This window comes from Staurois parvus, unplaced genomic scaffold, assembly GCF_062004578.1.
Source record: "Staurois parvus isolate SC_StPar_1 unplaced genomic scaffold, SC_StPar_1.0 ptg000224l, whole genome shotgun sequence".
In the NCBI taxonomy this organism is placed as follows: domain Eukaryota; kingdom Metazoa; phylum Chordata; class Amphibia; order Anura; family Ranidae; genus Staurois; species Staurois parvus.
This window is the reverse complement of record NW_028318020.1, coordinates 1400423-1416792: the sequence shown is the minus strand read 5'-3', so window position 1 is coordinate 1416792 and position 16370 is coordinate 1400423. Positions and strand designations below refer to the sequence as shown.

The 16370-nt window shown below is 44.2% G+C and overlaps 1 protein-coding gene across 1 annotated transcript in view; it reads left to right on the top strand.

Moving 5' to 3' along the window:
• Window positions 1-1225: 1225 nt before the first annotated feature.
• Window positions 1226-16370, top strand: part of LOC149460622 (uncharacterized) — a 29062-nt gene continuing 13917 nt past the window's right edge. The window contains exons 1-3 of the mRNA XM_089679448.1: window positions 1226-1312; window positions 13004-13207; window positions 13700-13891. Of these exons, the coding sequence (XP_089535574.1) occupies window positions 1226-1312; window positions 13004-13207; window positions 13700-13891 (483 nt within the window). The remainder of the gene's footprint in view (window positions 1313-13003; window positions 13208-13699; window positions 13892-16370) is intronic.

The window sequence follows — 16370 nt, the reverse complement described above, 5'->3', positions numbered from 1 at the left end:
GATCTGGTCTGTTTGGACCTTCAGTCTTGATCAATAAAGGATCAATATGGATTCAATATGAATTTTATTAAAGAAAAACAGATAGTTTTAATATGTATTATTATCAATTAATTTTTTACATTTTCTAGCTATGCTGGATATTAACTGATTGACCACATTATTATGGTATTCTGCTATAATTGGTATGTCCAATAAAACTCCATAGGACTTCAGATATGAAGATGAAGATATCTAGATGTTGAGAGAAAAACATCAGAATGTTCAATCATTATAGTAACGTTCTCTTATGGTACAAATTAAAAATCTTCTACATTACCTTGCATCATTCTCAGTTGAGACCTAGGATGACAAGCACAGAATCGATTAATATGAACCCATTTGTCCACACAATCTCCATTTATGACAATTCTTATTTTATATATCACAGGTGAAATGTCAGTAATAGTATACGGACCTTTCCATGAAGGAAGACATTTCTTTTCCTTGACTCTATCTGGAGCACAGTTGTATAAATACATTTTATCACTTACTTCATGCTCCTTCTTGGTAGTTTTGAGATTGTAATACGTTTTGTTGCTTACGACGGCTTTCTCTAGATTCTTCTGTGCAAAGGCAAAATCATGTTGTAGGTTCTGTCGAAGGTTTTCAACATATTGATGTGTTGTGGCTGCATTGATCAGGATATGGTCAGATGTGTGATACAACAGAAGTTGTGAAAGTACATTTTCCTACCTATCATCAACTCAAATGGTGACATCTTGGTTGCGGTACTTGGAGTTGCTCTAATAGCCATGAGCACTAAAGGTAACGTCATATCCCAGTCTTTACCTGATTCTTTCATGAATTTCTTCAGGATGTTGATGATTGACTGGTTATAGCACTCTACTTCTCCGCTGGATGCTGGACGATAGGCAATGTGTAACTTACATTTGACACCTGACATTTTCCACATCTTAGACATTACCTCACTTGTAAAATGGCTGCCATGATCCGAATCAATCCTTTGAGGAAGCCCAAATGTGGAAAATACATGGTTAATGAGTGACGTGGCACATGTTTCAGTGGTGTTATTGGGAGCCGGTAAACATTCTACCTACTTAGTAAATAAACAAGTGACTGTCAACATGTATTTGTTTCCTGTAGATGATTTTGTGACAGGACCAATAAAATCAATCTGCAAATTGGACCATGGCAATGAGAAACCCTTCTTCTGAAGTTGGACATGATGGCTGAAACTGAGCACAAACTAGACAACCCTGACAGTAGGTTTGAACATCCTTCAACATATGAGGCCAGTAAGCATGATCCCGGAGTAATTCGTAGGGAATCTTCTCACCTCGGTGACCTGCTGTAGGTGCTTCATGATCATGTTGTAACATGAGTCCTCTACATATAGTGGGGACCCCCCATTGTTGGACACCATTTTTGGATGTTCTTATCAGTAATCCATCTCTAATACTGAATTGAGATTTGGATGTCACTAATAATCGGAGGTCTTCTTCTTGGGCATAGTCTTCCTCCAATATAGGGTTGTTAACAGGGTCTTCTATGTAAGTGAATATAAATGCAGCGCACAAATAGAAGCAATCAGATGCAGTGGTAATAATACCTAATGTGAGGCGTTGAACGCATGTGCAAACATGTGCATGATCAGCAAACTGTATTCATACCATAATATAAATAAATAGATAGAACATACAAATGAGTATAATCAATGCAATATGTGCAAAACCTTGTATCAGAAGTGATAAACGTATGTGCATAGATGTGCGTGGTTACCTGACACCTATATCCTATATCCCACGTACTAGTATATAATCATATATCTTCTAAACCATATTTATCAAGTGACCAATAACCTCCACATAATATAGTCCTTCATGTGCATCAACGTGGGAAGTCCTTTATATACAGTGCTCACAATCCACCGTCCAATACTCCTCCAAAATTACAGTGATCTGTGCCTTTACCTGCACGGTGCTTCAAGTGATAACCAGTGATCACATTCCTGCTCATTCACATCCAGATGAAGGGCTCTTGTGTCACCCTTCAGTGTGCATACACCCCGGACACACTATTGCCCTCACCTTCAGGTTTGACCTGCATCCCAGGTCATACTGCGCTTTTCCCCTTGTAACCCGGGCAGGTATACTGGTACAAACTGCTCACCACCCTCAGCTCTTTAAAACTCTCCAACTCCGCTCCATATCATAGAAAAGAACACTCCAAATAGTGTAATATTTCCAATAAAATACCTTTATAAAAATAATATAATAATGAACTCACATTTAAAAGTGTCCACCTGGGACACTGCAGGGTGAAATCTCTATTGGGATATGTGATGATCCTATACCAAGATGGCGGCCCATGCACTTCCAGTATTACTGTTTGACATCATCGGCATATAGGGGGCAGTATAGGATTGGGAAGGATTTGGGTTCCTCTGACATGTCTTCTGCAACATGACAAGGGTTGACCTTTAACCTTGGCTAGTAAGGACATCACTATATTACCAGATAACGGCTTTTCTGACGGGTTGGTTTCAGACAAACTTGTACCAAAGTCACTGCAAATAATGTATTAAGTGATTCTGGAGAAGAAAAATCTACCTAAATATCCTACAAAAAGATGAGGTCATTATACTGAGACTTCTTATCTCACGTCTTCTGTAACATAACAACGTTGTCATACAATGAACTCAAACTGATACTTTATAATGTTACAAACAGAATATCCCCAATATATCAATATGTATTCATTGTTAAACCATTTCATATAAATATATGTATGTGGAAATGGAATATAGTAATATAAACCTGGATGACATAAGTAAGCAAGCATTCACTTCATGTAATACTAATAATAATACAATTGACATTTTTGGATCAGATATTCCTGTCACATAATAATAACACCATATACAATGTAAGGTATAATATGCACTCTTTCCAGAGGATCATGGGAAATAATCATTGTGACCAGTTCTTGTGTCCTTTGTTCAATCTAGACATGGACTCATCCATTTATCTTACCACTTGGTGTCATGTCTAGTCTTCATCTTGTAGCCGTCTGATACCACCATACCTCCCCCCAGATTTATAACCTGGGAACATAAGCTGTAACCACCTTGGAATGCTCTTAGAATCTGTGTTCAGAAACCATGAAATAGAATATACAGAACAAAATGGCTTCCAGCATGTCCATGTAGTGATGATAAGTTCAGCCTTCCTGTTTCATTCTGTGAGCCCAGAACAGTTCTGCCAACCTGGTAATCTACGATTGGCTCATAACCCTGTGGGGTGATAACCTGTAGGCACCTGCTGATCTACGATTGGCTCATAACCCTTTGGACTGGTAACCTGTAGGCACCTGCTGATCTACAATTGGCTTATACCCCTGTGGGATGGTATCCTGTAGGCACCTGCTGATCTACAATTGGCTTATAACCCTGTGGGGTGGTAACCTGTAGGCACCTGGTGATCTATGATTGGCTTATAACCCTGTGGGGTGGTAACCTGTAGGCACCTGCTGATCTACGATTGGCTCATACCCCTGTGTATCCTGTTCAGATGATGATTGCAGCACTCCCAATGTTGTTCATGTAATGGAGTGCACAGTGTGTTCCATCCAAGAAGGGCAGCAAGGTAGAAGCCGGCAATTACAGGCCAGTGAGTCTAACATCGGTGGTAGTCAAGTTAATGGAATCACTCCTGAAAGGAAGGATCATTGATCATCTAAAAACACACAACTTGCTGGATCCAAAGCAGCATGGCTTTACTGAGGGCAGACCATGGCAGACTCGACTGATTGGACTTTTTGACTATATTACTAATGTTTTGGACCAGGGTGGTGCTGTGGACATAGAATATCTTGATTTCAGCAAGGCATGTGATACAGTTCCACATAACGATCTAATACAGAAGTTGGACAAGCTAGGACTTAGCCCTTGGGGGGTTCAGTGGATGTGCAGTTGGCTAAAGGAGAGATACCAGAGTGTGGTTGTAAATGGGGATCACTCAGAACAGAGAGCAGTCACTAGTGGTGTACCCCAAGGCTCTGTACTGGGACCTGTTCTATGTAATCTATATGTAAGTGATAGAACTAAAGGGTTGTTGGGTAAGGGGATGTCTCTTTGCTGATGACACAAAGGTGTGTAATAGGGAGGATATCCCTGGAGGTGTCTGTAACATGGAACAGGATTTAGCATTGCAGGAAGATTGGTAAAAAAGTGGAAATTGCAGTTCAATATTTCAAATCTAAAATAATGCACCTAGGGAAAAAGAATCCCTTGAGAAAGTACAACATTGGGGTACAGTGTTGGCCAGCACTTCAGAAGAAAAGGATTTTGGGTACTTATTTCAGATGATTGCAAAATGAACAAACAGCATGGCCAGGCAGTGGGGAAAGCAAATAGAATTCTAGGATGCATCACTAGAGGGGTCACCAGCGGGAGGAAGGTATGACAGAATGCGGCATCCGACCTCAGCCCTTCTCACCAACTGAACCAGCCGATCTGCCACTTGTGTAACAATGCCACTCTCAGTTGCGCCCTGAACAAAGATTTTCCAGCTTGTGGCACTACAATCTATGTGCCAGCAGCCTGAGAGCGATTGTTACTGGTTAATTACGCAATTAACCCTTCACACTGCCACCACCACCTTTTTACAGAGAAGGAGGAAACTCACAAATCTTAGCAGTAACACTATGATATTAGTATAAGTGTCTGTAATACACACTGTCACCTCAGACAGGACTATCAGAGGATTATTACATACAGGAACACTCTTCCAGGGACAGGGATATTCAGAGGATTATTATATACAGGAACACTCTTCCAGGGACAGGGATATTCAGAGGATTATCACATACAGGAGCACTCTTACAGGGTCAGAGATTCTTTAGTTTGCATTAAAAGCTTTAGAGACAGTTCAACACTTTTCAGAAAATAGGATTTATTACTAAAAAGGTCAAAATGGTGCAATAAAAATATTTACAAACAAAGATGTAACAAAGATATAAAGAGAGCAATAAAACAACAGAGAAATAAAAGAAAGGAGTTCAGAAGGCAGAATACTTGCAATATCCTTGGTTTGAGCAGAGTCCAATTGTCCGAACAAAAAGATTGCCTTGGCTCTCAAGTCTGTTAGATGTTTTCTGATTGATGTTAAATGAGAGCTGTCTTCTCCAGGCTGTCAGTCTTTTTCTACCATATTAAAGGGGTGTCTCCTGAGAACAAATGACCAATCATGCAGTTTGGGGATGGGTGTTAGGCGGTAACCAAGGTTATGACCAAATCCCTTACAATTTTATACTAAGGTCAATAACCTTCAATAGGTACAGGCAGCATCCTAGCAACTGACAGATTAATATTTAGAAATATATTCCGAACCAGGGGTGGACTGACCATTTGGAAACTCGGGCACTGCCCGAGGGCTCGGGGTGAGTAGGGGGCCCCATGAGATGCCCCTGGTACCTTTTTCATAGGCTTTTTTGAGTTTGGGCAAGGACACAGGGGCCCCATGATCCCCTATTGCCCAGGGGCCCCATGAGTTGTCAGTCCGCCCCTGTTCGGAACACAAAGATACCAAGCATAGCATACCCTTGTCACCCAGGAGGAAAGAGACTGCTTCTTCTCTCTTGTAGGCACTAACATAGTAATGTAAGGTCTTGTGTGACTCATATTAAAATGATCTATCTGTATATATACTTCATATTAATGTGCCCAGTTCCTGCTGAAGTTTATAAATTGTATGAAAAATTAATCTTGTGGAATGTACATTTTATGGCACGCTCTGCTCTAATAGCCTAACAGGTCATGACTGACTGAGTTATTGTTTTACAACCAGGCAGAGGGAAGTGGTTTTCCAGCAAACCCCCTGGAACCAGACTAATTAGAGGTTTACAGCCCTGGAGCTGATCTATCTGTGTTTTATTTAGGATAATAGATCCTGTTGACATCCGTCAACTTGTAGCTATGCATTCCATGGACAAAGGGATGAGGGAGGACAGAAGGGAACATGGCTGAAACCTAACAAGATGGCTGTCATGTACAACGTCTATGCCTCTATTGCACACAATCATCACAGAAGGAGGTCCTGATTCCTCTATATAGATCTTTATATTGCTAGAGGGGTCACCGGCAGGAGGAAGAAGGTCCCGATTCCTCTATATAGATCTTTATATCACTAAAGGGGTCACTGGCAGGAGGAAGGAGGTCCTCATTCTATATAGATCTTTATATCACTAGAGGGGTCACCGGCAGGAGGAAGGAGGTCCTGATTCCTCTATATAGATCTTAATATCACTAGAGGGGTCACCGGCAGGAGAAAGGAGATCATGATTCCTCTAGATAGATCTTTATATCACTAGAGGGGTCACCGGCAGGAGGAAGGAGGTCCCGATTCCTCTATATAGATCTTTATATCACTTGAGGGGTCACCAGCAGGAGGAAGGAGGTCCCGATTACTCTATATAGATCTTTATATCACTTGAGGGGTCACCAGCAGGAGGTGGAAGGTCCTGATTCCTCTATATAGATCTTTATATCACTAGAGGGGTCATGAATCATGCTGAGCCCTCTCTGGGTAGTTATGTCTGAGACTGCAGAAGGACCCATGGCTGTTGAGACATCTGACTTGGTTGGTAATTGGTTTTCCATGTGCTCAAGGATTCTTTTGCAACCTCTGCACCATGTAAGACAAGGCAGAGATTGATTGACAGATGTCCCCTATTGCAGAGGCCTCCCTTTCAGACTCCATCATTGGCTGACTGGTACTGTCATGTACCTGATGGGGGACTGAAATGACGAGGTCGGCCTTACTTGTGTCACTAGCCCTGACCCCACTGGAAGAGGAACAGAGGGTGTCTAGGGACCAGGGGGACAAGAGCGCCAGCAGGTGTTGTTTGCAGCTCTTGCAGTTGGAGACTTTGGAAGACTGATGAACCTCCAATTGAGGCACAGTAGTGATATGCAGAGCTGGTATGGTAGATCACCAGGTGTGCACCAGAGCAAGGCAGGAAGCAGGCATGGGAGACAGGAGCAATGTCATAGGAATAGCCGGGGTCATTAATGGGCGGACAGCAAGGTACCAAATCATAAGCAAGCCAAAGTCAGGAGCAGAGCCGAAGTCAGGAACCAGTATCAAGCAGGGGAGTAATCAGAGTCAGGTCAGGAACAAGCCGGGTCAGCAACAAGGAAATCACACACAGGAACGAGCAGGAAACAGGGAACAGCTGAAGACCAGTCAGCACTCAGCACAGGCAAAGGCACCTTTTAAATAGTCCACCTGGAGCCAATCTTCACCGTGCATGATCGTACATTTCTGTGCACATGCGCACGTCTAATCACCAGCCGTCTCACGGGAATTCCCTTACAGAGGGGTCACCGGCGAGAGGAAGGAGGTCCTGATTCCTCTATATAGATCTTTATATCACTAGAGGGGTCACCGGCAGGAGGAAGGAGGTCCTGATTCCTCTATATAGATCTTTATATCACTAGAGGGGTCACCGGCGAGAGGAAGGAGGTCCCGATTCCTCTATATAGATCTTTATATCACTAGAGGGGTCACCGGCAGGAGGAAGGAGGTCCCGATTCCTCTATATAGATCTTTCTATCACTAGAGGGGTCACCGGCAGGAGGAAGGAGGTCCCGATTCCTCTATATAGATCTTTATATCACTAGAGGGGTCACCAGCAGGAGGAAGGAGGTCCTGATTCCTCTATATAGATCTATCACTAGAGGGGTCACCAGCAACCTCATTTAGAATACTGTGTCCAGTTCTGGAGACCTCACTTACATAAAGGTATTGATAAGATAGAACGAGTCCAGAGACGGGGAATACAAATAGTGATATCAGGAGAGACTTCAGGAACGTAACATGTCCAGTCTGGAGGAGAGAAGGGAAAGGGGAGACATGACTGAAACCTTTACATACAACAAGGGAGTGAATAGGGTTCAGGAGGACAGGATTTTCAATATAAAACCAAAATGAAGAACACGGGACATGACCTCCAACTAACTGGAGGAAAGTTCACAACTAATCTCAGAAAGTATTATTTTACTGAAAGAGTAGTTGATGCTTGGAATACATTTCCAGTAGAGGTAGTGAGCCAGAGACAAATCACAGAGATCATCACAATAGTACACAATGAATGGCTATGAATGAAAGCCATTCATTGTGTACAACTGTCATATGATCACTGTGATTGGTCATAGCAATCACATGGTACTGGGCTGGCCAGATAAAATGATCTGTCATTTGGTGGACACAGCAGGTGACATATCAAGATATAGCAGAGCCACTAGACTTGGAGGACTTCATATGATGTCCTCCCAGGATGGGAAAGATCCCGCTCAGCTGTCATTCTGCTATAGGCCTGGTGGGAAGCAGTTCATTACAGGGGACACTGTACAGGTTATATATGTAGTCTCGGGGTCCCTGTGGAAGTCCATGTGTGGACATTTCTACCTATGATAAATGACAGGCTAAACCCACCTGGAGACTTTCTCCACACCTGGAGTGTGCTGAGTTCTTGGAGAATGTCTACACAGTGTTTCCAGATTGGCTTTATCACCCCAACGAGCTCGCTCCAGTTCATGGATGTCATCATTATGTTTGGAGGATCTCACCAGTCAGGAGCCTTTCCTGTCATCCTACATGTTCCCTTCTGAGGATTGTTCTATCCTTCCAAACAAATGTATGAAATCATGGATGAGTCCTCCTTCTATGTGATCTAGAAGATCTTCAATCACAATGTCTTTATGGATGAAGTGGATGGCCCAGTTTATATATTATTTATTGCTTTACAGCTTTATTCCCTCCAGGATTCATTCTTTATTTATAGAACCATTCAAGGAAGTGTTCTTACTTTGAGAGATCTCCACCACCATTCCTCTGTGACCATTACATCCTTGTCATTTATGTCTAACATCTTCATTATCAGTGGATTGATAGATATTTTTATACTTTACGATGTATTTTTGCATTTTTTTTACCCAAAAAGATCTGTTTTGGAGATCTCTGTTTTATTATGTATTTTGTTTTTATCTTGTGTTCTGTGTCTTTAAGACTTTTCTATCTGTAGTAAAATATATTATTTAAACAGTTGGTTGCATAAGAGTTAGGTTTATTGTTTCTTACTTTTTTTAGTTCTTTTTGATCTTCCCTGGTATCTCTGTAAGGTAGATACAATGCTGGAATGGTTATTAGGGGATGTTTCTCGGGGCTGCAGTTCCTCTGAACTCCACAAGATGGTGATCTCATTTCTCCCCAGACAGGACTTCTCTATGGGATACAGATAGGAAGTGATGTCAGGTACAGACAGGAAGTGATGTCAGGTAGACAGGCCATTCCGAGAGGTGAGTGGGGAGGAAGCAGATCAGAGACATTGGTGGACGTGGCAGCAGAGGAGGTAATAAGATGTTATTTCCTATTTACACCCAGTAACCTCACCGTCACGTCCGTCCTCTTCCTCCATAGTCACGTCCGTCCTCTTCCTCCATAGTCACGTCCGTCCTCTTCCTCCATAGTCACGTCCGTCCTCTTCCTCCATAGTCACGTCCGTCCTCTTCCTCCATAGTCACGTCCGTCCTCTTCCTCCATAGTCACGTCCGTCCTCTTCCTCCATAGTCACGTCCGTCCTCTTCCCCCATAGTCACGTCCGTCCTCTTCCTCCATAGTCACGTCCGTCCTCTTCCTCCATAGTCACTGTCAGGGCTCCGGGGTGTGACCAGAGGTATGTGACTGACGCAGGGAAACGCAGGCTTCAGATAAGTTATAAACAATATAATTTATTAAAGACTAACAATACAAACATAAACGCAGTGCAATACTAAAACATAACACAGTGCAAACGAACCAAACCAAACCACCCACAGATAACAGTACTTACAATGCAAGTGTCGTCAGGCAGCCCGGGTCAATAACAATCGGGCAGGTAGGAATAGGGGGTCAGGCAGAGAATGGTCGGGGTCACAAGCCAGGGATAAAACAGGAGAAGTCAGCAGAGGTCCGGAATCAGGCAGGGTCAGCAACGAATTAGTCAGACAGGAACAGGGATGCAGGTAACAAGATACAGGGCCCAGGAAAACCACACACCAAGGCAGAGACTGCAGGTCTGGCCATCCCTTAAATACACCTCCGTAATCAGCTTCAGGTGTTTGGCTGGATGCAAGGTTGAGTCTCTGATTGCCGGGAGCACCCGCTGGCCAGCCCTGGTACTGCAGCCCACAAGGCAGGTGAGTCCCACCATTACTGGCAAGTCCATTCCTGACAGTCACTGTGATGTCTTTTATCTCCAGCAGATGATGATACACACATATATAGTGTGGGAACCCAGATTAACCCCTTCAGGGGCAGAACATTCCCCCACTTCCGGGGCCGGAACATTCTCCTCATTGTGGAGATAAATTCTAGTAATATGGTCCTCTAAACAAACAGCACTGACAATAAATAGACAAGACAAGGACCATCCTGACCATACATGGCCTACAAAGGGCAATGATGACACTACACAGGCAGCCAATGGGCAATCATTACACTATGCAGCCAACACAATGATGGAGTGCCGGGGTCAGGAGTATGGAGCATAGAGCCCCTTACATTGCTGCTCAGGAGGAAGAAAATATTCCTTTTCAACAAAAAATGTATATAAATCTGAGGCGCTTTTAGGATTATGTGGGGTTTCAAAAATGAAAGGAGCTTTATAGCGACTAAAACATTTAATATGTGTAACATTGCGCTGTTTATCTCCTCCTCCCCTCCCCCGCCTGTCTCCAGCACCGCACCCAAGGACTAGCAGGGAGGGGAGATTCCTTGCAGTGTAATGAGAACCGATTGGCTGCTCCTCAGGAAAGGGGAGTGTCCGGCTTATCTTTTCTCCCTTTCACTCCCAGAGCCATTTTTGCATTTTTGCACGTTTAAAAAATCATTTTATCCTGAAGTTGACACAAAACCCCCAAAATATCGATTTTCTGAAAGTAGAGACTTTAGAGAATAAAATAGCGTCAGTTCTAATTTTTTATGTCACAAAATATTATCACAAAGTCTATGAAATGCCAAATGTCAGTAAAAAATACTCTTAAGCTGATTTCAGGGCATAAAAAGCAATAAATGACCCATTTATGTGTAAAAATATAAAAGCCGAGGTTGCAGCGAGTAAATAGATATCCAACATGTCAAACCTTAAGTTGTGTGTGCTGAAATGGTGACAACCTTTAGTCCCCGGTATTATCTATAGGTGACACATTTATAGCCCCTTCTAGGTCATCAGTATAGAGTACGGAGGAGGTCTGCTCCTAGAATTATCCTCTCATTCTGGTGTGACCGGCGATATGTAACGTGTATCACAATCAATGTTATCACGTGTAGGCGCTCCAGCGTGTGCTCTTAGGTTTGGGTGTGCATATATGTGGGGGAGGGGGGGGCCTTAAAATTTTTTAAAGGGAGGAGTTATGTACTTGGTTATAACTTTAATTCTTTGCATTTAAAAAAAACATTTTTACTTAAGGGGACAAAGTCCTCTATGAGATGACGTTTGATGACAGGTTCTCTTTATTGAGACATCCAGGGTCTAAAAGACCCCCAATGTCTCCCCTGTACTCCATTGGATGTAATGTAGCGCACATCGCACCGCATTACATTCTTTGCCAGCCTCGATGGTCGGGAAATCTGTCATAATGTCACTTCTGGGTCAGGACAAGAAGGGAGTGAATGTGTCCGCTCTCCTCCGTCCCCTCTACCCTCCAACACCTGCTGACCCGGGCCCACAGATGGGCAAGCAGAGCCGGGGAAGCAAAGTAGGTACAGGAGAGGTTCACACACACGGGGTGGCAGAGGCTGGCACCTGAAAGGAGAGCCCTGTGGCTTGCCCTCAGCAGGGATAAAGATTAAACACAATACTTGCCCGGCCCCCAGAACTACATATCCCGGGCGTCGGGTGATGTAAAGTGACCATCCCTGCATGATGAGCCGACATTGACCTCACAGCACTGCCTCAGAGCAGACTAGTCATAGGAAGGATCAGATTTATCATTCCTTGTCTGCAGATCTAATACTCATCAAAACCAGTTCAGAGACCAAACAAACCCAACAGAGAAAAGGGGCCCCGGACCTCAAAATTGTAGTAAACACTAAACAGTCCAAACAAAATGTCTTCCCATGGGGGGAGTAGTTCTTCAATGTCCATCAACCCTCCTATTCCCCCCTCACATCCACATCCTATTATTGTGTGACCAATACCATCCAAATCATTCTTACTTTCATTTCCCAAAGTTATCCGTCTACAAGGAGACCTGTATAGATCACATGATGGCACCAATGAGGATGGAGGAGGACCGGAGTCACATGACTGAGAAGATGCTAAACCTCACCCTGGAGATCATCTACCTGCTGACCGGAGAGGTGAGGAGGATTCTGGGAGGTCACATGACATCACTCTGATCTCTATTAATAACACACAGACCTGACCGGAGAGGTGAGGAGGATTCTGGGAGGTCACATGATGTCACTCTCATCTCTATTAATAACACACAGACCTGACCGGAGAGGTGAGGAGGATTCTGGGAGGTCACATGACATCACTCTTATCTCTATTAATAAAACACAGACCTGACCGGAGAGGTGAGGAGGATTCTGGGAGGTCACATGACATCACTCTTGTCTATTCTGGTCAATAGACCATTTTATTTTTGCACACATTTAGATGATGTCAGGTGGTTGATATTGTTTTATTTGTCTCCTGATCTGTAGGATTATGTTGTAAAGAAGAAGTCTAGTGGGGAGCCAATCTCAGGAGGATGGAGCAGAACCCAGAGCCTCACCATGGTGCCTCCATCTAGTTCTCTGATACCTGAGAGGGAGAAAGAGCAGAAGATTCTGGAACTGACCACCATGATGGTCCATCTGCTGACAGGAGAGGTGAGCGGTGCCGGGAATTCTGGGACATTCTCCAGTAACAGACAAGGGATGTGTCTGGATGGTGACTGTATCATTGTGTGTGTCAGGTTCCTATAAGGTGTCAGGGTGTCACTGTCTATTTCTCCATGGAGGAGTGGGAGTATTTAGAAGGACACAAGGATCTCTACAAGGACGTCATGATGGACAATCAGCAGACTTTGGGTTTTGTGAAGATTGTAAGGAAGGAATTTCCCCGGAATGAGACGATTTTGAAGCTCACCCTGGAGATCCTCAGCCTGCTGACTGGAGAGGTGAGTGTAATGAAGGGGTTAAATCTGACTCGGCTGTACACTGGGAGGGATTCAGAGTCACTTGAAGTCTTCTGATGTTCTGTAATCAATAACGACATCCACACAAGTACTATGAATACATAAAGTGTCCGGACTCTATGAGATTTGGTTATAGCACAAGATGGCGGCATTGGTTCTAGAAGAGAACAATCTCAGCTTTAGTCCAATCAGGGAGACCCATGATTACCAGCATGCCACGCCCACTGACCACTAAATCCATGGGTGACATTTCCTGGTGGGTCAGTGAGCCTTACTAGTAAACCATTAGTGACTCTATTATATGACTTCTAGAAGGAGCTATAAATCTGACCCCATTGTCATCATATCATTGGATGGAGATGTCTGTCCTTTGCTGAGTCGGCACATTGTGACCAATCCCTGGAGAATAAATCTAGAGCTGACCATAGAAGTGAGGGATTATGGGAGAGTGAGATTTATCTTTGTATCACACAGAACTGTACAGGAGTCATGAAGAAATCTACCGACAATGACACCAGAAGGAGATCTCATCGTATGACCACAAGATCCTCGAGAATCCAGAATCTAATCACCATCCCCCCACCTCCACCCCTGATCCCTACAAGACAGAAGACACAGAAGATTCTAGAAGTCACCAAGAAGATGATGGAGCTGCTGATAGGAGAGGTGAGCGGTGCCGGGAAATCTGGGACATTCTCCAGTAACAGACAAGGGATGTGTCTGGATGGTGACTGTATCATTGTGTGTGTCAGGTTCCTATAAGGTGTCAGGGTGTCACTGTCTATTTCTCCATGGAGGAGTGGGAGTATTTAGAAGGACACAAGGACCTCTACAAGGACGTCATGATGGACAATCAGCCGCCCCTCACATCACCGGGTAAGAGGAGACTTTATTGTAAAGGAGAGAGCAGTACGGAGGATCCACCTAGATCCCCCATCATCTGATAAACACATAGAAACAATGGATTCAGTCAGTGTGTGTGTTTCCTACAGATGGATCCAGTCATGGGAACCCACCAGAGAGATGTCCCCGTCCTCTGTATTCCCGGGATTCCACACAGGAAGGTCACACCATCCCTCACCATCATCAGGTAGATGATGACAATTATTGGTAGTTGTGATTTATACACAGCATGTTTGTTACAATGAATGTTTTATTATATCTTTCAGAGTGGAATCCTCGGGGATGATAATATTGATGTTAAAGAAGAGTATAAAGAGGAGGATGAGGAGTATGGAGTGATGGAGGAGTTTTCAGAAGGACACAAGGATATGATGGAGCCACCTAATACCAGGAACCCACCAGAGAGATGTCCCCGTCCTCTGTATTCCCGGGATTCCACACAGGAAGGTCACACCATCCCTCACTATTACAAGGTTGGTGGGATGGAGAATCTAGAACATGGACTTGTAGAGACTATGGGCTCCAATCACAAAGCGGTATCTTCCCGTATCCCAGTATGTAGTAAGATGCTGCATGCTGTTTTTTAGTAGTGAAGCCTGCGGGTAATTTACCACTGGTGTCCATAGCAACATTTGTAAATAACTTGTTGTTAAGGAGAGAGCAGCCGCCAGTGTCCTCAGCAACCAGTAAACAAGCGGACGGCCGCCAAGTTCCCCGCTGACAGCTGTGACAGGTCTGGTATGGATTTTGAGGGGAACCCCGATGCCAAAATAATAAAAGTAAAGGCGTGGTTTCCCCTCCAAAATCAATACCAGACCCTTAGTGAGTGCCCACCTTCCTCCTGAACCATACCAGGCCACATACCCTCAACATGAGATGGGTGCTTCAGGGCAGGGACGCTCTATCCTCCCAAAAGCACCTTGTCCCCATGGCGATGAGGACAAGGGTCCTTCCCCACAACCCTGGGCAGTGGTTGTGGGGGCCTTATTGGAATCTAGAAGTCACCTTTAACAAGGAGGCCCCCAGATCCCCGCCCCCCACAATGTGAATGAGTATAGAGTACATAGTACCCCTTTTCATTCACCAAAAAAAAGTAGTTTAAGAAAACACTGGAAGTAATTTTTGAAAAAACAAAAATAAAGAACAATATCCCCTGATGTAGATCCATCGATAATCCAATCACGATACTCGCTGTCATTGCCTTCTTGTGATGTCATCAATACAACATGCCCTGGTCAGTGATGTCACCAATACAACATGCCCCGGTCAGTGACGTCACCAATACAACATGCCCCGGTCAGTGATGTCACCAATACAACATGCCCTGGTCAGTGACATCACAGAGTGGCACCGCCCCTTAGTATATTTAGTGGCAGGAGGCAGCAGAGCTGTCAGACAGAGGGGAGTCTTCACTGGGAGCAGAGCTTTTCTTTCTGAGTCAGCGGTGACAGCGAGCATCGTGATTGATGATGGATCTACACCGGGGGGGACATTTTGCTTTAGTTTTGCTTTTTTAATAAAGGACTTGTCATAAACTGCCTGCTGTCTTTTTAACAGAATACTTTTTGGGGGTGAATAACTAGGGGTACCATGTACCCCATACTCATTTACATGGGGTGAGGGATCTGAGGGCTCCCTTGCTAAATTTTGTAAGTTCTCTGCCTGCAAACCCCCACAGCCACTAGCCTGGGTTGTGGGGAAGAGTCCCTGATCTCCATCAACATGGACAAGGTGCTCTGAGGGAGCAAAGCCCCCCTGCCCCAGAGCATCCACTCCATGTTAAGGGCACGTGGCCTGGTATGTTTCAGGATGGTGGGTCACTTGCTCATCCCCCCCTTTCCTGACCTGCTGGACTGCATGCTCAGATCGGGGTCTGGTATGTGTTTCTTTCATTTTGGCAAGGGGTCCACCTCACAATCCATACCAGACCCCAGGGGGGGACCCTACAACATTTTCTTAATATTTTGTTGCCAGGAATTTTTTTTATTTTTTTATTTATCGGTTGGTTAGGACACGGCGGCCGCTCGCTCCCTAACAACCATGTTGTTTACTGGTTGTTAAGGATGCCAGCGGCCGCCCACTCTTTACCAAGCAGTACACATTTCCTGAATGCCGCATGTCTCCACCACTAATTAATGACCGCATGCATTTCATTCTTTATTTCCTTCTGTGAATGTAACGCCTGTTCATGCGGTATTTACTGAGCGTGTTCAGTGTTTGTGGTCAATACCGCAACACGGGA